We start from the raw sequence: 23,196 nt of genomic DNA, 5'->3' as shown, positions 1-23,196 counted from the left end.
CCGGGAGCCAGCGCCTGCGAGGGGGACTTTTGTTACCAAACCCTGCGGAGAGGCAGCGAAAACAGTTGCGTGAGTGTTTGATGGCTGGGGCTTCTGCGTCTGCCGCCTTCACAGCTCCGATCCTGCAACATTTGTGCTGGTTGGCAGGAGCCAGAGAGTGAAACAGGCACGTCTAGAGCCACCTCCTGCATTTGGCAGGGAACGCCGTGCCGATACAGGAGAAGAAAATGTGCTGGCGGGAGCGAATTCTGCCTTTATGCTCGTCACTCATTACTTACACAGCGGAGGAATTTGTTTATGCAATTATTTTTAGCCTGACAGCATCTCCGAGAGCTGCAGCATTCCGGCGCTGCGGGCACGAGGAAGGGGCTCTGCTCCTGCCCCGCACCAAATCCAGCAGTGCCCCCAGGCCCTGGTACAAACTCTGTGCTGAAAACACCTCCACCAGCCCTGCCAACCCCTGGCTTGGGCTTTGCCTCTCACCTACAGCGGGGGCATCCCTGGAGCTCCCAGACTCCAGGAGCACCCCGCAGCCGGCAGGATGTGTCCTGCTCCATCAGTGAGGGTTAAACTGGTGTGAAATCCAGCCCTTGGAGCTGCCCCGTGGTGGCACAGAGCTTCCCAACCTCAAGGCAGTTGTAGCAATGCCGAAGGCAAAGGTTTAATTCAAAGTGAAACGCCTAGGAAAAGAAGGCCTTTCCTTTATAAACAATTTATATTATTTGACTATTACCTGATCTGAATCTCTGCTCATTACTCCTAGCAATAATAGACAACGGCTGTTAGCTTCCCTTTCTCACGTGGTTTTTGCTCCGGTGTGCGCAGAGTGAAGTTACATCAGACCACTACAGATATGTTCAGGAGTGCTCCGGGCAAGCAGGCCCCACGTGGGAACAGATCCTCGTTAGTACCTCTGATTTCATTCCTCCTGGACTGATTTCATTCCTCCTGGCCGAGGGAGCAGGCGGGGCTGCTCCTCCCCAGCCTCAGCCCACTGGCTCCTCCGCAGCCGCTCGCAGCAGCTGCCTGCTTTTTTTTCCTTTTTTTTTTTTTTCTTTTTGGCTGATTTGCTCCATAGGAAAAGTTGTTTTCAAACCATTGGTAAGAAAACATTGTGCCTCACTTTGACACTTGTACTTCGGAGGAGTACAGCAGCAGAGGGGGAACAGCCAAAATCTGGGTGATTTGTTGGGTGGTTTTTTCCTTTTTCAGCCATCTGCTGATGAAGCCTCGTGCCAGCAAGAAACCCCAGAGCTGGGACCTGCAGGGAGGGGAAGGGGAGGAAAGAGAACAGCAGGTGCTCAGCCTCAGCCACACAGTGACAGCAGACAGGGCTGTCCCAGCCGTGGCACCCATGGCCACTGATGGGGCTTGTCCCCACCCAGACACACTCTGGACCCAGCCTAAAGCACGTGTCTGCTCCTCCTGCCAGGCTGGGCATTCACACCGAGGTGATCACCCATCCCCAGTGCCTCTCACCGTTTACTGCCCGTCCTTTGGAGTCTCCTCCTCCTCCCGGAGCTGCTGCCGCTGTGCTTGGAAATCTTCATCTGAAAGGCAGAGGCAGGCGGGGGCTGTGCCACCTCCACACCACGGCCCCAGCCCAGGGGGAGGCATCCCAGCCTTCCCCAGGGCAGGGTTTCCTTGCTCAGAGAGAGAATTCCCAGTGGGACTCGGGGAGTTTCTCCCAGAACACACCTGAGAACACCCACAGGGGTATTTCTGCCAGGCGTTCACACCTGAGCCAGCCCTGGGGTGATTGTGGGGCCAGGCACCACGGGACCCAGTTCTGCCAAGCCCAGCACACCCAGCACAGCCTGGCACAGCACTCCTTACCATATGCATGTCCTTCCACGTCATCGAGGAGATTTGCTGTGGAAGCTGCTGTCCCCATCCTGCTCCCTCCGCTAAGGAAAACCACTTGTGGGGCCAGGATGTGGCCACGGCACCACAGCCACCCTTCCCAGCCACAGAGGTGCCCTTGGGGAGCCCCCAGGAGCACCCAAGTGAGGCTCCCCTGTCCCACAGCCCCTTTCAGGATACACCTGGTGCTTCAACAAGTGTTTCCTTTTTGATTTCCTCATCTTCGTCTTCTCGGAGAAGGCTCTGGCGAGCTCGAACAGCTTCTTGCGCGTGGCTGGGAGGAAGCAGCTGGGTGAGGGTCTCAGCCAAAAACCCTTCCCAAAGCTGCCACAGGCAGGGGACAGGAGAGGGGCAGGGCCAGGGGTGTGAGAGCCACCCGCACCCAACACTCTGTGGTGATTCCCAGACTCGGAGAGGGAGACAGGGACACCTCGGTCCCTAGTGGGAGGTGCTCGTTTTACCCTTTTTCTGGGATTTTCCTGACCTTCCTTACCCACCCCTCCCAGTGTCCCCAGTGCCTGCAGCCCAGCTGGGGCCACCCAAGGACCTCGGTCTAGTTGGTGGTGGGAGAAGCAGGCTGTGACCTCTGAGAGAGAGGATGAGTTTGGGAGAGTGCCAGGTACCGCTGCCATCTGCCCTGCCCGCCCCCGTCCCTCTCCCCTGCACAGCACTCACATTTCCCCATGAGCCTGAGCTTGTCTCGGAATAAGGCATCGTCGGACACGGCCCCGCCGGCCTCGCTGGCTGCAGAGGGAGCTCCCTCACCTGTGGGGCAAGCACCAGCTCAGGGGCAGTGCCAGCCTGCCGAGGGGCTGGCACAAACCCTTCCACCCCCAGTTCCAGCGCAGCGACGGGCAGAGCTGGGCAGAGCAGGGGGCATGAGGGTGCTGGCACATGGGGCTGGCTCTGGATGGGGACAGAGCCCCTGGGCCAGGGAGTGCAGAGCCAGGGGCTGGCAGCACACCCTTACAGGTGCACCAGCACCTCCCTCCAGGCTCAGCAGCTCCAAACTCCCCCGGGCTCTGACTGTGCTCTCCGTATCGGATGATGCCACCCAGTGGATCAGGAGCAAGCCCAGCTGGTCAGGGAACCAGAGACCCCCAGAACCATGTCCCTGTTCCCCAGGTCCATGAGCCCATCTGGAGCCCTGCCAGGCTGCCCAGCCTCGCCCAACCCTGCACGGGGCCATCGACAGACACCAGCTCTAATTCTGACTCTGGGCAGCTGCTGTGCTCCGAGGTTAATCAGGATTACCCAGGAACAGTCATTATGCCTCCAGGCACAATCCTCTGCTCCAGCCCAGGCAGGGAGGGCAGGGATGGATGGAGGCAGGATGCAGGAGCACTTCCACATGGGGAGGGCAGGAGCACCCATCCCCAAGACCCACCAGCTCCTCTTCCATGCTGGGAGGGCAGCAGGGAGGGGTCAGCCAGTTTCCTCCCTCCACAGCCACTCTGGAGGAGCTGGGCAAAGGGATGGGAATGGAGGGGCTCTTGGGGGGTCCTGCTGTGGAGAAACAATGCTCACATACGTCTTGGAAGTTACCTGATAATATGGAGGAGAAACCAAAGTCATTGCTGACAGCAACACCAGTCGACTTGGATTTTTTTGACTCGTATTTCAATCGATCTGAAACACAAAAAGCACAGCTCTGCTCGATCAGACCCTCGAGGCAGAGCACATGGCTCTGCTCCCCTTTCCCCTCACAGCCCCGTGGCTGCAGAGGGACAGGCTGCTGGCAAGGGAGGGAGCTGGGGCTTTGCTTCTGCACAGCGACCACAAGCACTTCGGTGGGAGCCCGCAGCAGCAGAGGAACTGCCCACCCACCACAAGCACACGAGGAGCACACCCGTGGTTTTCCTGCCACCTGCAATGACAGTGCTGCCAGGACCCTGCAAAGCACCATGACAGGGCTGGGGAGGGCTCAGAGGCCATTTCCAAAGCTCCTTGCTATGGACTCTGCCAGAGATGCTGCAGAGGGGTGGGAAGGGGCAGGAGAGCAGGAGTCCAGGGAGCAGCCCTGCAGTGTGGGCAGCTCAGACCCCCAGCCCCCTTCCCGGTCACATCCTGTACTGGCTCTGCTTTGGCACAAGCCCTGATCCCACGGGCTGCCAGCAGGCAGGGTCACAGCAGGGCACACACCCAAAAAGCAGAAGTTTCCAAAGGGCCCTTTCACCTCTCTCCAGGGCGAGAAGGAAATCCCGGTTCCTCTGGAGCTCCTTCATGAACTCTTCGTTCTGCAGGAAGAGCGCGATGCGCTCGTCCTCCAGGTACTGCTTCCAGCGCCGCTCCTGCTCCAGGGAGCCCTGGCCCCGCGGGACCACGGGCTGCCGGCAGCCGCGCGCGCCCTGCGGAGGCAAACGGGCACCTCGGCTGCTGCTCCCGGCTCCCTGCAGCGGCACCTCGGGCTCAGCTCGGCCTTCTGCCCCTCTGCCACAGCCCTGCTCCCCAGCCCCGATGGCAGAGCTGCTCCCAGAGCGGTGCCTCCCTCCTCCGCCCAACAGCCCAGGGCAAAAGGGACAAAGGGGGACAGCCCAGCCCCTGGGAAGGGGGACAAACACCCACAAGGGAACCTTTGGGACAGACACCCACATGGGAACCTTTGGGACAGACACCCACGGGAGAACCTTTTGGACAGACATCCACATGGGAACCTTTGGGACAGACACCCATGTGGGAACCTTTGGGACAGACACCCACGGGAGAACCTTTTGGACAGACATCCACATGGGAACCTTTGGGACAGACACTCACGTGGGAACCTTTGGGACAAACACCCACGTGGTAACCTTTTGGACAGACATCCCACATGGGAACCTTTTGGACACACATCCCACGTGGGAACCTTTTGGACAGACATCCACATGGGAACCTTTGGGACAAACACCCACGTGGTAACCTTTTGGACAGACATCCCACATGGGAACCTTTGGGACACACATCCCACATGGGAACCTTTTGGACAGACATCCAACATGGGAACCCCAGCAGAGCACAGGCTGGCAGGGATGTTTAACTCCAAACCATGGGGTTGTGCCATAGCAGAGGTGTAAGAGGTGTGCAGGTACGAGAAGGGTCTCAGCATGTCTCCCATCTCCAAAGAGCAGAGTCTGCAGTGTCCTGCTGACAAACGTCCCTGCACGAGGCACTGTCACACCTCACACCTGGGGAGCAGCACAGCCGCATGCTGCGGCACAGCCTCATCCCTGCCTACAATATTTATCTGATTTGTAGCTGCTCCCAGAGAGCCATAAAAAGCAAAAGCACACAATTGCTGGGGAAAGAAAAGGGCAGCTGCTCCTCTCCTCCCCCTGAGCCCAAATGAATTGGCAGGCTCCTATTCCCAGAAAGGTAATAGAGCCCGTGAAGCTCAGCTGGAAGGGCAATCATTCATGCAAACGTGGCAGGCTGCCTTTGCAGACGAAACAGCAGCGAGGAGCAGGGTGCCTGCAGCCCCCCCAGCCCTCTCCATGCCAGGAGGGTGCTGGACCCATTTAGGGGTTCCTGTGATAGCAAAGGGCCAGAAGATGCCCCAAATTGTGTCTGGAGCTGAGCAGCATGCTCAGCATGTGTTGGGGCTGCTTGTTCTCCATGGGATGCTACCCACTGCCTGCCCTGCTGCTGGCACCCAAACTTTGTGGCTTAAAACAACCACGGAGCACACGTGGGCTCTGATTTCCCAGGGGCAAATCCTCTTGCTTGCACTAGGTGTCCTACCCAAATTCCACTGCAGCTGTCCTGAAGTGCTCTGGCAATGCTGCTCTCCTTAGGAGCATTACTGGTCCTGTGCTTCTCACCAGAGCAGTGGGAAACATTTTCAAATAATTGAAAATATTAGGTGCATATGGCAAGTGGCATTTCTGGCACTAATCACTGGGATAATGCAGGAAAAATATCAAAGCTTTGCTGAGAGCTCTTTCACACCTTGCCCACTTCAGTCTCTTGAACAGGAGACACTTCAAAACTTTTGGGTTAGTCCACACCTGGTACCCAGCGTGCTGATGCTGCAAGCTGAGGGTGCCTTAGGACTGGGATGGTGCCCATGCCACAGCACAGAGCAGGCTGGAAGGGGTGGCCAAGCCTCACCTGCGCGCGGGCCGGCTGCTGGGGCAGGATGCGCAGGAAGTCCTCGGGGAGGCTGCCCAGGAGCGGCGGGTTCCAGTTCCTGTAGTGCGCCGCGCTGCCGGGGCCGGGCACGTCCGTCCTGCGGGGCGAGCACAGGAGCACCTTTGGTGAGGAGAAAGCCCCCAGCGCTGCCACGGCAGCGTGGCACAGGGCCTGGCACAGCACAGCCTGCCCAGCTCCGCCAGCAGTGCTGGAAACCACAAAACCCCAGCACATCCCCGAGCCTGCAGCGTTAGCATCGGCTCTGAAGAGTGAAAGCTTTCCTAGAATGTTTGGAATATTTGGGAGCTGCATTTCAAGCCTTGCCCTGCAACTCTGCAGGCTGGGCTTTCCTTCTCCTCCGTGTTTCACTCAGACTCCCAAAAAGCAGCTTGGTGGAGCCCCAGCACTGCGGGGATTTGCCCACAAAGCTGACAAACGTCTCTCACCCAGTGTCACACGCAGCTGCACAGAGGGCAGGGGCTGGCACAGAGGTGCCCAGGGCTCAGACTTGCTGACCCACAGCTCCACAGCTCCAGCCAGAGCGGTGCTGCCAGGGGCCAAGGGAGAGCCAGCCGAGGTGTGTGGTGCGTGGGACCGGCTGCCCAGCACCTGGTGTTTTCCAGCAGCAGCAGCGAGCGCTGCCCGCCCCCGGAGCTGATTTTTGCCATTCCACAGCCGCCGGAGCGGCTTTCCGGCCCCTCAGCTGTTGGTGTTTTAGAGCCTCACAGGGATTTTTGAGCCAGCTGTGAGCTTCATTCATCTCCCTTGGCTTTGTCTCACTGGACCCTGTACGGAGCAGGGCCAGAGGGCCATGCCAGGGCTGGCTGATGGCAGCCTGGGCCCTGTGCTAGCACAGGGTGCCCCAGGAGCGGAGTGCGGGGCTGGGGCTCACCTGGGCGGGGGGGTGGGTGGGGCGCGGGGGTAGCGGCTGCCCAAAACCTGGCTCTCGTAGGCAGGAGGGGAGTACACGGGAGGGGGCTCCTCGTCCGAGCTGTCCGGCTCCAGGGTCCGCTCCAAGATCTGCAGGGTGAGAGGATGGGGTGAGGGCAGGACAGGAAATGCTGTCCCCAGTGGGCCAGAGCTCCACGGGCAGCAGCAAAACAGGGATGGCACAGGCTGAATGCTGCTGCAGATGATGGGGCAACCTGCTGGCACTGGGGGGTTTTGGTGGAGTTTGGAGGTATTGTTTTCAAGGGGAGATGGTGGCTGAGCCTATCCATGCTGCACACAGCCTTGGGGAGTCTCTCTGCCAGCAGCAGAAGGGTCTCTGTTGGGTTTTGGGGCAAGGGAGAGCAGGGAGAGCACTTGGATTGATCCTGAAGATCAATCAAGACAACCTTTGGTGCAGCAGCCCAGCCAATCCGGGTACTCAAACCTCTGCCTGCCTGCAGCAGTTGAATAGCACCGTGGCCAGGCAGGAGGAGGCAGGATGGGGCTGCTGTGCCCGCTCACGGTGACCCACACAGGGGAGCCCCAGGCAGGTTACCTCGGGCGGGATGCTGTCCTCCGAGTCCGAGCTGTCGTCACAGCCGCTGCCGTCCAGGTTCATCTGCAGAAGCTGGTCGATGGTGGCGTCCACGGCGCCGTTGTTGGCTCTCAAGACGCACTCGATGATGTCGTAGTCCATGTTGGGGAACATGGTCTTGAAGTCCTCCATGGCCTGGTTGAACTCCAGGCGCCGCACCTGCCTGGCGGGGCGGCTGTTGTTGAGCTCCTGGGCGGAGGAGCCGCCGCGGGAGCCGCCGCCGCTGCTGCTCCGGCGGAAGAGGCTCGTCATGGCGGGGCGGCTGCGGGGGCTCGGTGCCCGCGGTCCGGCTGTGCCCGTGCCCCTCCTCACCGGGGGCTGCCCCGGCTGCCAGCCGGGACCATGGGTGGGCGGCGGGGGTCCCGCTCCCCGCGGCCGGCGGCTCCGCGCGTCAGCCCCCGGCGCACGGCTGCATCCTCCCACCTGCGGAGGGGACACGGGACAGTCACCCAGGGACAGCACCCAGGGACGGCACCCAGGGACAGCACCCAGGGACAGTCAGCCAGGGACAGCACCCAGGGACAGTCACCCAGGGACAGCACCCAGGGACAGCACCCAGGGACAGCACCCAGGGACAGCACCCAGGGACAGTCAGCCAGGGACAGCACCCAGGGACAGCACCCAGGGACAGCACCCAGGGACAGCATCCAGAGACAGCACCCAGGGACAGCACCCAGAGGCTCTCCTGTCTCAGCAGAGGACATTTGGTTCCATCCCACCCATCCCACCGCATCCTCGTGGGACTGAGCCGTCCCTGCAGCAGGCCTGGCACGCCGGAGCCTGGATGTGCCATGCCAGGATCTGCACCAACAAAATGCAAGGCAAGAAAAATGGCATTGCTTCCACTGCTGAGGGCTGCCCAGATTTAACGTTTCCAGGTTTGACATGTATTTATAAATACAGTAAAATCACTCTTTAAAATAAAACATGGAGTCGGCTCAGAGAGTGTCAGAGGAGGGGGCTAAAATGCTCTGCAGCACGGCAAATCGACCTTTTGGAAAAGCTACCAAATCCAAGATTAACATTCACTTTAAAACCATAAACAGATTATACAGCTACTGCTTCTCGTTTGAAAATGCAGGGCCAAATTCAGTTCTGGATTAACTCCACTGTTTGAAACAGAATTACCTCAGGAACACTTTCGATCCATAATATCATTTTCAAGGGTTTTTTCCTAAGTGGCAGGCAGAGAGTTCAGGATAACTGTCCCTAAATGGTATTTAATGTAGAACGTGCCAAGCACATTTCTTAGCAAAATGGTATAATCAGATTCCAAGCCATTAAGAGGAGCAGTCACCTCTGAAGGTCACCTGGGCTCTCCCCTGCCCAGCAAGACCATGTGTGACAGCCATGTCCCCTCAGCCCCTGTGCCAGCCACAGCCCTGAGCTGCTCCAAGGAACTTCCAGAGGCTGCTAGAACCAAATACACTTGTAATACATGAGGAACTCAGCGGGAGCTCGGGGAGAAGTTCACTTTTTGCCCCACTGCTAATTTACCCCCACCTTCATCCCTAGGGACAGCACTGCTCTGACTTGGTACCAGAGGAATCACAGGGATGATTCCTGCTCCAGGCATGCTCTGCTCTCCTTCCCTGGCTTTTGTAATCCTGGAAACATTTGCATTTGGATGCACCAGTGCACGGTGCCAGGGCCATCCAGTGCCACCTTCCTGTGGCATTTTCTCCCAGGCAGGACAGGACCCAGGGAAAAGCTGCTGCAGAATCACTGTCAGGCACAAGGGGCCATTTCCAAACAGCACCAGCAGCCCCCAGCTCACTCCTGCTCACTGATAACACCCATCTAACTGGTCACTCAGGCAGGAACTGTCTCCATCCCAGTAAGTCTCAGTGCCCAGGACCAGCTTGCCAGGAGGCAGGCACGGAGCAGCGCTGTGCGAGCAGAGCAGGAACAATTCCGACAGCTCTGCCCGGCTCCATTCACTGAGGACAAATAAATCCACGGGAGTCAATTAATAAAACACTGCTGCTCGCTTCCTCCTCCGCTCCCCTGACACATTCCCAGTGAAGAGCCAGCATTGTTCACACCTCTGGAATTAGGCTTTAATTGCAATATTGCATGGCTGCTTTGGTCACGTATTAAATTGAGTTGTAACACATTCACAGGGTACACACCTCCTTACAAGATTTGGCTACTCCAAGAGGATGGGGAAGGAGCCTGGACACACATGAGAACACGGGTTATACTGGATACACACACACACATGATCCACAGATGGATATGAGAGCTTCTGAGGAGAACCAATGCTGTGCCAGCCCATAAACCTCAAACAGCAAAATAACCCCCAAAATCAGGCTGGGATTCTCCAGATCTCCATAAAGTAACCAAAGTACCTGGGCTGGGGAATCTTTGTCTCCCAGCATTTGACTTTTGAGTGTGTATTAAAAGACTTCCCTGTAACCTGGCTGTGCCAGGCACTGGCAATCCCCCTGCCAGCCCTTTGGGCTCCTGCTGCCAACACCAACTCAGGGGAGGTGTTAGTCAACACTGCAGAGTCTGGGACAGCTCCCTGCAAGGGCTGGACAGTGGCACTGAGCACAGCAACGTGCTGAGCCATGGAAATCTTCCGGTCAGAAGATGAACAAAATTAGGGATGGGGACAAGATATTTCACACCAGAAAGGCTCCACTGCACATCTGGCTTCAAACAGCCCCAAGGGAATGTGTTGGGACCTTCCCTGCCCTGAGATACACCCCAGGAATTCGGGGCTGGCAGACCAGGGCAGTTCACATGCCCCGAAGGCTTTTAAACCCATTTTTCAAAGTCCTGCTGCTAATCCAAAGAAATGCAAATCACTACATCAGCATGAGTTAAAATCCAGGGAAAAGCAGCAAGTGGCCCTGTTGGCAGGAGTTGTTTTGAAGACCAACAGGCAGCTGTACTCCAGATCCCCCCAGCTCCTGTGTGCCCGCAGCAGTGCTCAGGTGAGCAGCGGGGAGGGCAGCAGGACCCGGGGGGCAGCTGGGGAAGAGGCTGAACCTGTTCCTGGCCCTTATTTCTGTGATGTCAGTGAGGGGCTGGGAAGACGCCAGGAAAAGCAAAATCCGTTGGATTTCCCAAAAAGGAAAGAAGAAGTTGGCGTGTGCCTGCAGTCCATGCGTGGGCACAGGCACACTCGGGCACAGGCTGGGCCCCTCTGCTCTCTGCCCCTGTGCAGAACCAGGCTGGGGTGACTCCTTGGCTGCTGCCTCACCAACTTTTCTCCTGCCTGACAACAGCTCCCGCTCTGCTATCCGCAGAAGGACCCTGAATGCTGTTATTCATCCACCAAACCCAGGCACAGGCATAATCCTTCTCCCTTCTGCTGCGCCCATCACAGGAGGAGCTTAAAGGCTTTGCAAGCTCCTGGCCTGCGTGTCCCTGTCCCGCGGGTCACAGAGAGCAGGGATGCTGGCACTGCCCCTGTGCCACCACCAGCCCTGGCAGCACAGGGTAAATCCTCCTGTCCTGGCAGAGCCTGGTCCTGGCTCACCCCAGCTGAGCCACCTCAGCATCCCGCAGGGGTGGCTGTCCTGGCAGTGACCTGTGCCACGGAGAAAATTCCAGGTGACATCCCGTGCCAGGCTGGGGCCAGGCACGGAGGCAGCACTGGGGTAGGAAGGGCTGCCACAATGCCACAACCACACCAGCTTTTTCCCAAGTGCCTCCACATGCTGGGACAGGGCTGGCACTGAAAATGCTGTGTTTTGGTGTCAGTGCCAGGGTAGCACAGGACACTTCCATACCACTGCTGTCTCACTGCACACCTTTGGCTGCAGCCCCTGCCCTTGGCTCACCACACAAACCCATAAAATACAACCAAACACAAGCTGGCCTTGGGGGGCAGCTCCCCGCTGCCAGCCCAGGGGCTCACCCTGCTCTCCTGCCACCCGAGCTGCCAGTGACCCGCACAACTCGGAGCCACCCTTGGCAGAGCCAGGGACAAGAGCAGAACCAGGAGAGCTCAGTCAGGGATAATGCTCACAGCCCGGCAGAACATCCTCCTGTGCCCCTGGCATCCGCCTGGGTACGGCTGCTCTCACCCAGCCCAGCAGGCACTCGGCACCTCCCAAAAATGGCTCTTCCCCGGCCCGAGGGGAAGCTCTGGAGAGGCTGCCGGCCTCAGCTGCCCGGGAGAGCAGCTGGATAATCCCGGGGGTGGGTCAGGCCGGGGATGTGGCGCTGGAAGCAGCAGTTGCTCGGCTGGGCGCGGAGCTCAGCCCCGCCGGAGGAGCCAGCAGCTGGAAAATCCCCGGGACCGACGGCTCCAGCCCTCCCTGCTCGGGGAAGAGCCTTGGCACCGAGTGCAGACCAGAATATTCTCTTCCCCAGAGTCTGCTGTGGCTCAGACAGCAGATGGGATTGCTCAAACACTGCCCAGCCCCTTCTCCCCTGCTATTGCCACGCTGTGCTCACGGATCCCCCAAAAACGCGCCGGAGCCTGGACCCCCCTCTGCAGCCAGGACAGGGGTGACCCCACCGAGTGTGGGGTCCCCCAGCCCCGCACTCCCCAGCCCTCAGGGCACTCATCCCGTGGTGGCTGCAAGCCCAGGCCTGTGGTGCCTCAGCTGGGGATGCAGAACACACGTGCAGAAGCATTTCCACGCACAGGATTATTTGGAGAAAAGGGCTGACAGCTCCCCCAGTTCTTGGAGGGAAGACTCTTGGAAGAAGTCTCAAAACTCAAGGATGTTAAACTAGAAGGAATGGCTCTGTCCAGAGCAGATGTGCTGAGTTCTGCTGTAGCCAGGCCCCTGCAAGGGGATTGCTCAATGTGGGAACGAGAAGTCTGGGAATGTGACTGCTGAGCAGCTGCATATGTGATTATAATAGGACTGAAATTAGGATGAAAAGTATATGATCAGGAACAGAAATGATGCTATTCTCTAGCACCAAACATGCCAAGGATGTGCAGGATGGGGCCCTACCAGTCTCTCCTAAATCTCCTTGTTACCTTCCTCTCTGCCTCAGGGGATGCTGTGCACCCCTCCTGGGCCTACAGCCTGGGAAAACTGGTCCCAGCAAATCCTTTTTCATGGAAACAAATAAGCACCTGAGGATCTCCTTTAATACTTGTTCTACCAAGTATTAAAATGGCTGGGTTTAAGCCCTTTTCAAAAGCAAAAGCAATCAAGGAGGCAAGCACAAGTAAGCCCTGCTTGGGAACCTGTGCAGCACGTACCTCTCTGCAACAGGAAATTCCCCTCTTGGCTCCGAGGGCAAGTGCAGAGGAGCTGGGAGAGCCAGGGAGTGATCCCAATCCCAACACGTCAGCATTCCTGCCTAGGTGGTCTCACCGACAGCTTTTCTGGGGAGCCCTGGCCACTGCAGCACTCTGAACACTCAGGATCCTCCTTTGAGGGATGCAGCTGCAGCCTCGGGGCACCCACTGCTCTCCCACCACCCTCCTCCCGGACAGATTTATGGGAGCCCTTTGTGAGCCCACCAGATGTCGGCCGTGCACGGCACCCAGCTGGCTCTTAAACCAACACCACCCTCTAAAACCTGGGGGGACACTTGTGAGAGCCAGGCAGGGCTGCACCCACATTCCCCCCAGTGCCGGGATGCAGCAGGATCCTGCTGCTGGGTCCCCCAGCCCTTCTGGATCCTGCTGCTGGGTCCCCCAGCCCTTTGGGATCCTGCTGCTGGTGTCCCTAGCCCTTCTGGATCCTGCTGCTGGGTTCCCTAGCCCTTCTGGATCCTGCTGCTGGTGCTCCCAGCCCTTTGGGATCCTGCTGCTGGTGTCCCCAGCCCTCCGTGCCACGGCAGGCAGAGCCACCCCCTGCCCCTCGGCATTGTGCAGCGCTAATCCCCGGCTTTCACACGTTTGCCACGGCAGGACCGCAGCCCCCGCCCCAAACTAAGCCCACATTAATGAGGTAGCACTACATCCTCATCCAAAAGTCGCCTGCCTTTCGAGGCCGCCTTGCACTGGTTTCATTGAAGGTAATTTGATCTTGGTAGGACGACATTCCTAAAATAGTTGAGGGAATTCAAACATGAAATAAGGTTTCCAGGAAGGGATTAAAAAAAAAAATAGGTCAAGCAAGTGTGAGCGATTAAAGTGACCCGGCATCCCTTTGTACGGTTTAGCTGCGACTCTCTCCAACTCTACCTCGCATCAACGTGTAATAAATTAGGTCCAGGAGGCTGCCCAAAGCAGAGAGGCTGATATAAGATTATTGCAGGAGGTGGCTGGTGTCGGTGACCTTTCCTCCCCTGGCTTTCACCGCCGACATCACATCAAACACAGGGCCCAGCTGCACCATCAGCTCAGAGCTTCGGCACGGCCGGGAGCCAGCGCTGCCTCCGTCCCACGGGACAGCCCCGCGCCCATCCCGACCTTCCTGCCTCAGTTTACCCATCCCAAGGCTGGCAGGAGGGAAGCTCAGGCACCCCGTGCCCGCTGTTGTCCCCCCGGCGCCAGCCGTGGCCACCACGCAAAGCCCTCGTGCCATATGTCACACAAACCCATCTTTAACTGCTTATCCCTCTTCTCCCTTTGTGCTCCCAGCTCGGCACAAAAGCGCTGGGAAGCAGCTGGGAGTGAAAGAAAATAAAAATTCCTGCGGACACAAAGGTGTGTGGCATTCCCTGGGGATTGGGCTCAGGGCGGGGCACGTGGTGAACCCACTGCCAGGCAATTTTTGGGTTAGGTTTGGGCAGTGAGGAATAAAGGGGAGTGGGAGAACATGAACCCAGCTGGGGGCAGGGCCAACCCCACTCTCTGGATAATTAGTGTGGCTGATTCCAATTGCTAATTTGCCATTACAGGTCAAGGGTCACAGAAATTAAAGGATAGGAGGGAAAAAGGGAGAAAGAGCCTGAGCAGAGGCAGTCCCTTCCCCTCCATCTCTCTGCAGAGCAGGAACATACTGAAATGGACTGGGATGAGACTGGGCTCACCCTGCCCCAGGCTGGTGCAGAGCATCTCTGCAGGATTTGTCGCTGGGCATCCCACAAAGGCAGGGATGGGCAGGGATGGGCAGGGATGGGCAGGGACAGGCAGGGCTGGGCAGGGATGGGCAGGGACAGGCAGGGACAGGCCGTGCAGAGCAGGCCCAGCCTCCAGCCTCTCCGGGGGCTGCTCTCCTGCCATCGGGGTTTAAGGGCCGTCACTCACTGCGCAAAGGAAAAATCCCGTATTGATTCACCCGAAGCTCTGGAGCACAGACCACACGAGTTTCTATGGAAACAAAATTAGTGGAGTAAAACTCTCCCTGCCAGCACACGGTGAATTATTCACCAGGACAGGCCCCTGGCCAGAGGGGCTGCTGAGAAGATTTAAAGGTGATCACAGAGCGGCTGCTGTGATCCCCCTTCCCTCGGGGACCAAACCACAGCTGGGGAGGAGGAAAGGCCCTGCCCTGGGTTTCCATGCCGTGTGTGTGGTGGGAAGGTCCTGCACCTCCCTCACCAGATCCACAGCCTCTGGGGTCCCCAGGGAGAGGAGGAGGGCTTCCCCCTTGCTTCCCCCATCCCAGCCCCTTGCACCACAGCAGCAATACATGGCACAGAGTTTCATTGCCTGATGTCCACCTGCCATGCACCAGCCACCCTGTGGTCACCCATCCCTGGCACCCAGGATGAGCCTGAGGGCAGGACTGGCCACAGCCCAGTTCATCCCACAGAGCCTCTGCGAGCCAAGAGCCAGGGAAGAAAGGGACTAAAGAAACACAAACAGAGGAGGGATTTTTCATGAGTCACTAAGCCATATGGCGGATGCGTATCCCGGGAAAGTGCCGAGCCAACAATGCAGCGCTGCCGTACCCTCGTTGTCCTGGGACACAGTGTCACACTGTAATTGCACCAGGCTTTTGTCCTCCCTCGTGCTGGGTGACATTGCTCAGCAGAGGAGAACCTGCTTGAAAGGCTAAACTCACCAGGGACAGGTATTTAATTAAGGCTCTAGTCAGGCCCCTCCTGCCAACCGGCACGGGCTGCTCCATCCCAGCACAACCCGGATTGTGGGGCGGAGAAAAGCCCTGAAAGGAGGAACACTGAGTTTGCTCCATCACAGCACATCACAGAAATTACACAGGACACTAACCTGGATTTGAAGCCAGGCCAAGGCTCAGAGAAACTCTCAGTCTCCTCAGCAGCAGAGTCACTCCTGCGCCAGCACAGCTCAGTTCTGGGTGCCAAAGGGACCCAGACCACCAGCAGTGGCTCTGCCTGTTGTCCCTTTTGCCAAAATCTACCTGCTGGGCCTAGCCACCACAACAGGTCACGTTCTTCTTCAAAGTCCCATCTTGCTTCTCTTCCATTATTTTTAAGTTTGCGTGACTAGTTCAGGTACATCCCACCCCAGATGATTTGCACCGATCATGGCAATCACCAGCCAGGGAGGGTAAAAGCCACAAGGATTTTAGAAGGAACAGATTAAGCTCCAGGAGCTGGGAATCCTCCCCAAAGACTGTTCCCCATCCCCACTGCTGCCTTATGGCCCCAGCACGTGCTCATCTCCCTCAGCAGAGCTCCAGCCACCGCTGTCTCTGTTTGCTGAGATGCTGTCCCTGTTTTCCCCTGCTCAGCCCTGCTTTCCTCGCCACGGACAGCAGCCAGGCTCCATCCCGCAGTGTCTGTGTGCCCATCGGCCTGAGCCTTCCCCGGGGAGAGGAGAGCCAGGGCAGGGATCGACCAGCTGTCAGCCAGAAGGAAGAAATACCACTTCCAGGAGTCAGAGCTCATTTCCCAGCAATAAAAGCAGGCTGGGGCTGGAAAGAAGTACTGCTAATGGGGATGCACATCCCACACCACTCCAGCTGCCGATAGGAACGTACCCAGGGGCTGTAGCTTGGAAAACTAAAAGCCATCAAGGCCTGGTTTAAGTGGCACAGCTGTAGATTAGGCTCAGATCAGGGCATAAAGGATCTGCCATTCCCCACATGGCTTACTGCTGTGGATGATGCCCTCCACGTGCCAACCTCGGCTTCTGGCTCTGAGTTATGGCTCCTCCAGCAGATGGAAAAGAAAACCTTAATGCTTCCTTCCAGGGAGGGGAATGGCTCAGATCAGCATCCACCCTTAACTGCTCCACTCTCCATCCTCCTCATCCCCATTATCCCCACTCCACCCACACACACTGCTCTGGGGACTCGAGGAAGAGCCAGCATCTCCAGTGCTTGTAAATGCTACATAGAAAGGAAGACCTGGGGAGTTTGTGCTTCCTGGAGTTATTTGTGGGTGGATTTTATCTCCTTTCCCATCTATTCTCGGTGTGCTTTGGTGAGGAGGGTCCTCACTGCTGAGTGGGCAGCCTGCCTTGCCTCTGCCAGGCTCACACCCTCCAAGCAGGGCTGTGAGACTGTTCTACCTCCCCAGAAGGCAGACCCCAGGGACTGGGACATGCCTGGGCCCAGCCAGGGGACAGTCCCTGCAAGGCAGCTACTGTGGGTTTGAAGACACACTTGTTTGTTTGTTTGTCGCTGGGCAACAGAGGGGATGGAAAAAATGTCAATGTCATATTGTCACCTATGAGTCACTGCTCAGCACAGTCGAGATGCCCAGGTCCTGGGGAGACCGGAAAACGGCCTGAGGCACCCCAAAAGCAGCTCACTCCAGCTCTCTGCCTGTGTCATCCTGCTCTTCATCTTCCCCATCCCCACAGATGGGGACTCGAGTGGCCTGGGCACATCAGTGGCCTGGGGACATCGGTGGCCCAGGGGCAACTTTCCGAGCCCCAAAAGACGAGGCAGGAATTTGCATTCCTATTTGCATTTCCTAATTGCGCCTGCGGGTTTCCTGGGGCAGCGGCTGCCTCTGGTTTCCATGGCAGGTTTTGTGCAGACCTGGAGAACCGAGGGAGGCACAAAGAGGCCACAATGGACCTGCCACTCACCCGCATCAAAGGCGGCCGGCGGGGCGGGCCGGGGGCGCTGCGGACGGGCACCCCGGCACCGGGGGACCCCCGGGCCAGGGGGAGAGGGTGGCTGGTGGCCGATGCGCTGGGACAGCCGTGGGGACACGGACATGCCGCGGTCCCGCTGCCTGATGGAGGAGCCCAGAGGCAGCAGCTGCTGCGCGCCCGTCGGAAGTGGTGCAAGAGCTGGACCCAGATGTTCCCCCTGTTCTCATTTCCTGTTATTTTCAGCCAGCTTTCCACCCAGCTGGGTGGGTTGCTTTCTCCTTCCAACCTCCCACTCCATTCAGGGACTGTCTGGCTCGCTGCTGTGCCCATCCAGCTCCCGTGCTGGCCCCGGGAACTGGCAGAACGGCCAAAATGGACCGGGAAAAGCCAGTCCCCACACCGCTGCTGCAAGCCCAGTGCCCACGGAGCAGAGGTGAGGTTCCAGCCAACGTCCCTCCACCATGCTGGCTATGGTGACAGAGATGTTGCCACCACAACAAGAGAGCGACACATTTCTGTGCTATTATTTCACGGTTTTTTCTTATTCTATAGTTATCAATTATCATCACCATCATCTTGTGCTGCCCCAAAGCCTCCCAGCTCTGACCACGAGCACCCCACAGGCGAGCTCACCCACAGGGTTAGGGCAGAGCCCGCTTCCCACACATCCCACCCCGGGATTTTATTCACAGCACAGACCCTGACCATGAACGACCCTCTGATCCCCTCCTGGCTGTCCCACTCCCAGTGCCAGCATCGGTACTGTTGCAGGCAGACAAGCCCCAGCACCTCCTGTCATGCTGCTGCTGCTCCCTGGGGCTCAGGGAACCGCAGCTCCGGTGCCACGGCAAAGCCTCTCAGCCACGGCACCAATGCCGTCAGGTGTCGGCAGGTTTTGTTCATGTTCTTCTCATTTGAAAGCTCTTCTTTAATAAAATGCTGGAAAAGTTCAGACTTTCCCAGGAACTCTGTGGCTGGGAAGATGATAAGCACCTTTGACAGAAATAGTTTTGGCTGTCAGAGTCTCTGACACCAGGGCTGTGGACAGCCAGGGACTGGTGCACGAAGCTCTGCCAGCATCAGGCACACCCACAGGTGCACCAGGAGGTGACGGCAGGGTCTCCTGTGCCATGACAACCACCCAGAGCTTCCCACCACCCCACCACCAGCACCAGCCAATCTGCGTTCCCAGAGGACTCCCCTGGGGTCTCATTGCCCCGGTGCTGCACTCCCGCCAAGTACTTCCACAGGAAAACCTCTGTGAAAACCACAAAAAGCTTCTCAGCGCAGCAGATGCCGCTTCAGCCTGTGTTCTTGGAGATGGAGGAGGAGGAGGAGGATGTGAGGAAAGCCACAGCTTCCCCGGCCGCAGGGCAGCCCCGCCGGGAAAGCCCCGGCGGCAGCCTCAGGGGTCAGCCCAGGATGGTGGTTCTCCAGTGGAAATCCTTACGGCTCCAACCCCCGTGTTTGTTGTCAGTGGCAGCAGCACGAGGAGGAGGTGTGAGGAGGAGGTGCGACTCCACTGCTTTTTAAGAAAATAATAAAAAAAGAGCCTTTCCAACCCGCCTGAGAGACAGGCGGTGCAGGAGAGCACTGCTTTGAGTGGTGACTTGCACTTGCCTCCTTCTCCATCGCTGTCTGCCCACAACCACTGGCAGCAATTTCAGCGCTGGAACCCCAGGTGAGGATCAGCCTGGCAGGACGGTGCCCTCCATCCTTATGGAGGATGACAAATGTGCCCGAGCTGGACACCCGGTCGGGGGCTCACAAATGTCCCTGGTCACCCAGGAGGTGACCACCACTGCTGTGGCACACTAGGGCTCTACCAATTCCTGCACCAAGTCATGCCTGCCGGGCGGGGATGGCAGAGTGTGAGGTGTGCTGCTCCGTGAACGTGGCACAGGGGGACAGGGATGAGGTCCAGCAGCAGGAACCACCTCATCCAAATCCAGTGGCACAGAGGGGCCACGCTCAGGGACCGGCGATGCTCTGGGGCTAAGCAGGACGTGGGTCCTGCTCCATGGCCGAGCCTGCCGGCCCATGCCTGGCCCCACATGGGGATGGCTCCTGGAGCACACAGGATGGTCCCTGGAGCACACAGGATGGTCCCTGGAGCACACGGGATGGCCTTTGCCCCACACAGGATGGCACTTTTGGCCCCACACAGGATGGCTTCAGCCCCACAAAGGATGGCACTTTTGGCCCCACATGGGATGATACTTTTGGCCCAACATGGGATGGCACTCGGCCCCACAGGGATGGCCCCAGTCCCACACAGATGACACTCGTGGTCCCAGACAAGATGTCCCTGGCCCCAGCCCCACAGGGATGGCACTCGTGATCCTACACAGGATAGCCCATGGCCCCACATGGGATGGCCCAGCCTCACAGGGATGGTGCTCGTGGTCCCACACGGAATGGCACTCTTGGCCCCACACAGGATGGCACTTTTGGCCCCACACAGGATGGCTTCAGCCCCACAAAGGATGGCACTTTTGGCCCCACAGGGATGGCCCCAGTCCCACACAGATGACACTCGTGGTTCCAGACAAGATGTCCCCGGCCCCAGCCCCACAGGGATGGCACTCGTGGTCCCACACGGAATGGCACTCATGGCCCCACAGGGATGGTCCCACCCCACAGGGATGGCCCCAGCCCCACAGGGGTGGCACTCTTGGCCCCACAGGGATGGTTCCACCCCACAGGGACGGCACTCATGGTCCCACAGGGATGGTCCCAGCCCCACAGGGATGGCCCCAGCCCCACAGGGGTGGCACTCTTGGCCCCACAGGGATGGCCCCAGCCCCACAGGGGTGGCACTCTTGGCCCCACAGGGATGGCCCCAGCCCTACAGGGGTGGCACTCTTGGCCCCACAGGGATGGCCCCAGCCCCACAGGGATGGTCCCACCCCACAGGGGTGGCACTCTTGGCCCCACAGGGATGGGGACGGCGCTCGTGGTCCCACAGTGCCGGGGGCTCCGCACGCGGGCCCCTGCCGAGCCCGGCGGCCGCGGGGCCCCGCGCAGGCCCGCGGCGGAGCCGAGCAGCCGGAGCGGCGGCGGGGCCGGGGCCGCGGCCCCCGGCGCTCGGCTCCGGCCCGGTCCGGAGCGGCGGCCGCAACAGGCGCGGCCCCGGCCCTGCCGCTCCGCCGGGCCCCGGTAGAGGCCGAGCGGCGGCGGCCCCGCTCCCCCCCAGCCCCGGCGGGGCCCGCGCGGCTCCGGGCCCGGCCCGCGCAGGCCGAGCGGCCCCGCCCGGCCCGGCCCGGCCCGGCCCGGCGCACAAAGAGCCCCGGCCCGCCCCCCCTTACCGGCGGTCGGCGCCGCGCTGCGGGGGCGGCGGCGGGCGGCTCCAGTCACGCCGGGAACCATGGAAAGGAGCCGGGACGGGAGACGTACGTGGCGGGCGGGCGGGGGCGGCCGTGCCCGGCAGCGGGGGGCGGCGCGGCGGGGCCGGGGCCGGGGCCGGGCCGGGCCGGGCAGGCTGCGGGGGCGGGGGGCGTGCGGGGCCCGCGTGTGCCCCGGGCCGCCGGCCCGCCGCGGGGAGCGCCGGGCTCGATGCGGCCCCGCCGGGGCTCCGAGGGGCGGCACCGCCCGGGCCCCGCCGCTCCCCGAGGTGAGGCCGCCTGGCCTGGGGATCTCGGGGCGCCCGCGCTGTGCCCAGGCTTCCCCAGCGCCTCCAGCCATGGGCTTGACACCTCCGAATGGCCTGGGGGCCGGTGTGTGTAGGGAGCAGCATCCAGATGGGTGGATGGATGATGGATAGATGGGTGCATGCATGCATGGATGGATGGATGATGGATAGATGGGTGCATGGATGGATGGATGGATGATGGATGGATGGATGGATCCATCCTAGATTTCCAGGCTGGCTCTCAGACTCTTCCACACCTTTGGAGTGTCCCGGGCTTCTGGAACCTGGACCTCCAGTCTCGTGGTAAGGGAGGGAGACAGCCCTGCTGCCCCACAGCTGAACATCCCAGATGGGTTATAAGCAAGGATCACTCGGAGCAGACAGAAAACAGCCGTCCCCGTATCGCACGCTCTGGCTGACAGCTCAGGACGGGAAGCGATCTCCTCTTACAAATTACAGGAGCCCGTTTACACAGGGCAAACACTTCCCGTTCCACAGAGACCAGAGCGAACGGCAGCAGCTCAGAGCCTCCACTTCCCTCCTGGCTCTGCAAACCTTCCAGACATGCTGCGGGAAGAACTCCGCACCGCTGGGCACCACGGCCTCCCACAGCACCCTGCCACAGCCAGAAACTGCTCGGCTGCAGGGCTGTGGGTGCTGGAGCCTGAGCACGTGTGTGGGATGGTCCAGAGCTCTCACAGCACAGCTGAGATTTGTCCCACTCCATCATTTCATCTGTGTCTGAGCTGAGCAGTCCTGGGTGAAGATGTGGAAGGCTTTGATGAAATACAGAGTAAGAGTGGAAATACTGGAGGCAAACCTTTGGTTTTCAGTGCCTAGAACATGTGCCTCAACATCCTCTTCCCCAAGTTAGCGCAGATCAGACTCTTCCGAGGCACAGTGACATGCAGTGAGCTTTGGTGGCTGCAGTCTCCTCCTAATCCAGGCTTGTTTCAGGGAAAATAGGCAATTTTATATCCCTTTGATGTGGGTCTTACCTGCTAATGATGCTAGGAAGTAAAAAGAAATGGGCATAGAAATACACAACTATGAAGAATTAAAATAGTGAATTTAATTCAGCCAATTCCAACAAAACTGGTAATTCCCTGAAAAACAAACCTTGCACAGAAAACATGGAACAGAAATGGTTTCATCTTGACAGCTGGTGAGAACAACTGGTGAAAAGGTGAATGGAATATTTCTGACTTCTCTGGAAAACACAAGGTTTCACACATCCTGAAAATGCCCTATTTTTTACTAAATGGGTCGGCTTGGGAGGCAGTGATTGTAAATGCTCTTCAAGGAAAGCACAGGTCTGTGCTCTGAACTGCAGATGCCAAATGTCTGGCTTTCAGAAAGCACTGATGCCTCCCCTAAAGGAAAAGCTGGGACTTCTAAAAATGCTAGAAACATGGAATGATCTGGGCTGGAAGGGAAACTCAAAGCACAACTCACTCTAAGCCCCCACCAAGAGCAGGGACACATTCCAGTAGACTAGCCCAGAAACGTGAAGAACAGCAACAAAAAATGTATTCTTTTTCAGAATGCTAAGCCTGGCTTGCCCAGTGGTCCTGATCGGGGCTCCAGGGCGATGCAGAGTCTGATGAAAGGACGCGAGGCTGCGGCTGTCGCCAGGCGCGTGGCTGGACAGCCTGGCTCGGCTCCTCAGCACTGAAATACTCTTTCCAAAGCAATACCAAAAAAGGTTTGTTTCTAGGTCAGGACCTCAGTACTCAATTTTAACCAGGGGCTGACAGTCCAATCTGAACACAGCTGTAAAATGGATTCACGGGAGAAGCTTTGGCATTCCTTTTGTAATTAGAAAACAGCCACTGAGGCGTGTGCCTTTAAAGGTGAAAGCTATTTTTGACATAAAAATTAGCACGTAGTTCCTCTGTCATCCCTCGGCCGCTGCGCTGGGAGCTGTGAGTGAACAATCCAAAGATAAGCAAGAAGTATAAACATGCTGATTTATACAAATACGTAGAAGGGGATCAGGTTTAATTTGTTTTATTCTGTGACAGTTAGGAGACAAGATTTATTCTTACACTTTTTCTCCTAAAAAGCACTGGTTCAAAGGTCCACTTAAGCACTGAAACCCCAATGGCATTAAAAAACTTGAAGAGCTTTTAATAGCTACCTTTTGAAATTACTGTTAAATCTATTTTTGAGATGGATAAACTAAGCTACCAATGAAGCAGGGCAGGAGTTTTTGGAAGGGCC

At 58.4% G+C, this 23,196-nt stretch overlaps 1 protein-coding gene across 1 annotated transcript; it reads right to left on the bottom strand.

The window, feature by feature from the left end:
- Positions 1–636: 636 nt before the first annotated feature.
- On the bottom strand, positions 637–7,861 carry CUEDC1 (CUE domain containing 1). The gene is made up of 10 exons (XM_021533014.3): positions 7,457–7,861; positions 6,863–6,990; positions 5,950–6,067; positions 4,040–4,211; positions 3,409–3,492; positions 2,539–2,628; positions 2,044–2,137; positions 1,837–1,895; positions 1,480–1,550; positions 637–1,261 (listed from the first exon to the last, which is right to left on the bottom strand). The coding sequence occupies exons 1-9, from the start codon at positions 7,745–7,747 to the stop codon at positions 1,483–1,485; spliced, it is 1,104 nt and encodes a 367-aa protein (XP_021388689.2). The 5' UTR covers positions 7,748–7,861; the 3' UTR covers positions 637–1,261; positions 1,480–1,482.
- Between the last annotated feature and the right edge of the window lie 15,335 nt (positions 7,862–23,196).

The sequence above is a fragment of the Lonchura striata genome, chromosome 20, assembly GCF_046129695.1.
Source record: "Lonchura striata isolate bLonStr1 chromosome 20, bLonStr1.mat, whole genome shotgun sequence".
Lineage (NCBI taxonomy): Eukaryota > Metazoa > Chordata > Aves > Passeriformes > Estrildidae > Lonchura > Lonchura striata.
The sequence above is the reverse complement of the archived record's forward strand: the minus strand, read 5'-3'. Positions and strand labels throughout refer to the sequence as shown.

What these genes read in the sequence shown, in the direction of transcription:
- CUEDC1 (XM_021533014.3), bottom strand. Translation starts at nt 7,747, where the DNA reads ATGACGAGCCTCTTCCGCCGGAGCAGCAGCGGCGGCGGCTCCCGCGGC. An exon ending in CCACCCACCCCCCCGCCCAG is followed by an intron (nt 6,068 to 6,862) that starts GTGAGCCCCAGC and finishes CTCGCCCCGCAG; the next exon opens with GACGGACGTGCCCGGCCCCG. An exon ending in CCTTCTCGCCCTGGAGAGAG is followed by an intron (nt 3,493 to 4,039) that starts GTGAAAGGGCCC and finishes TTTGTGTTTCAG; the next exon opens with ATCGATTGAAATACGAGTCA.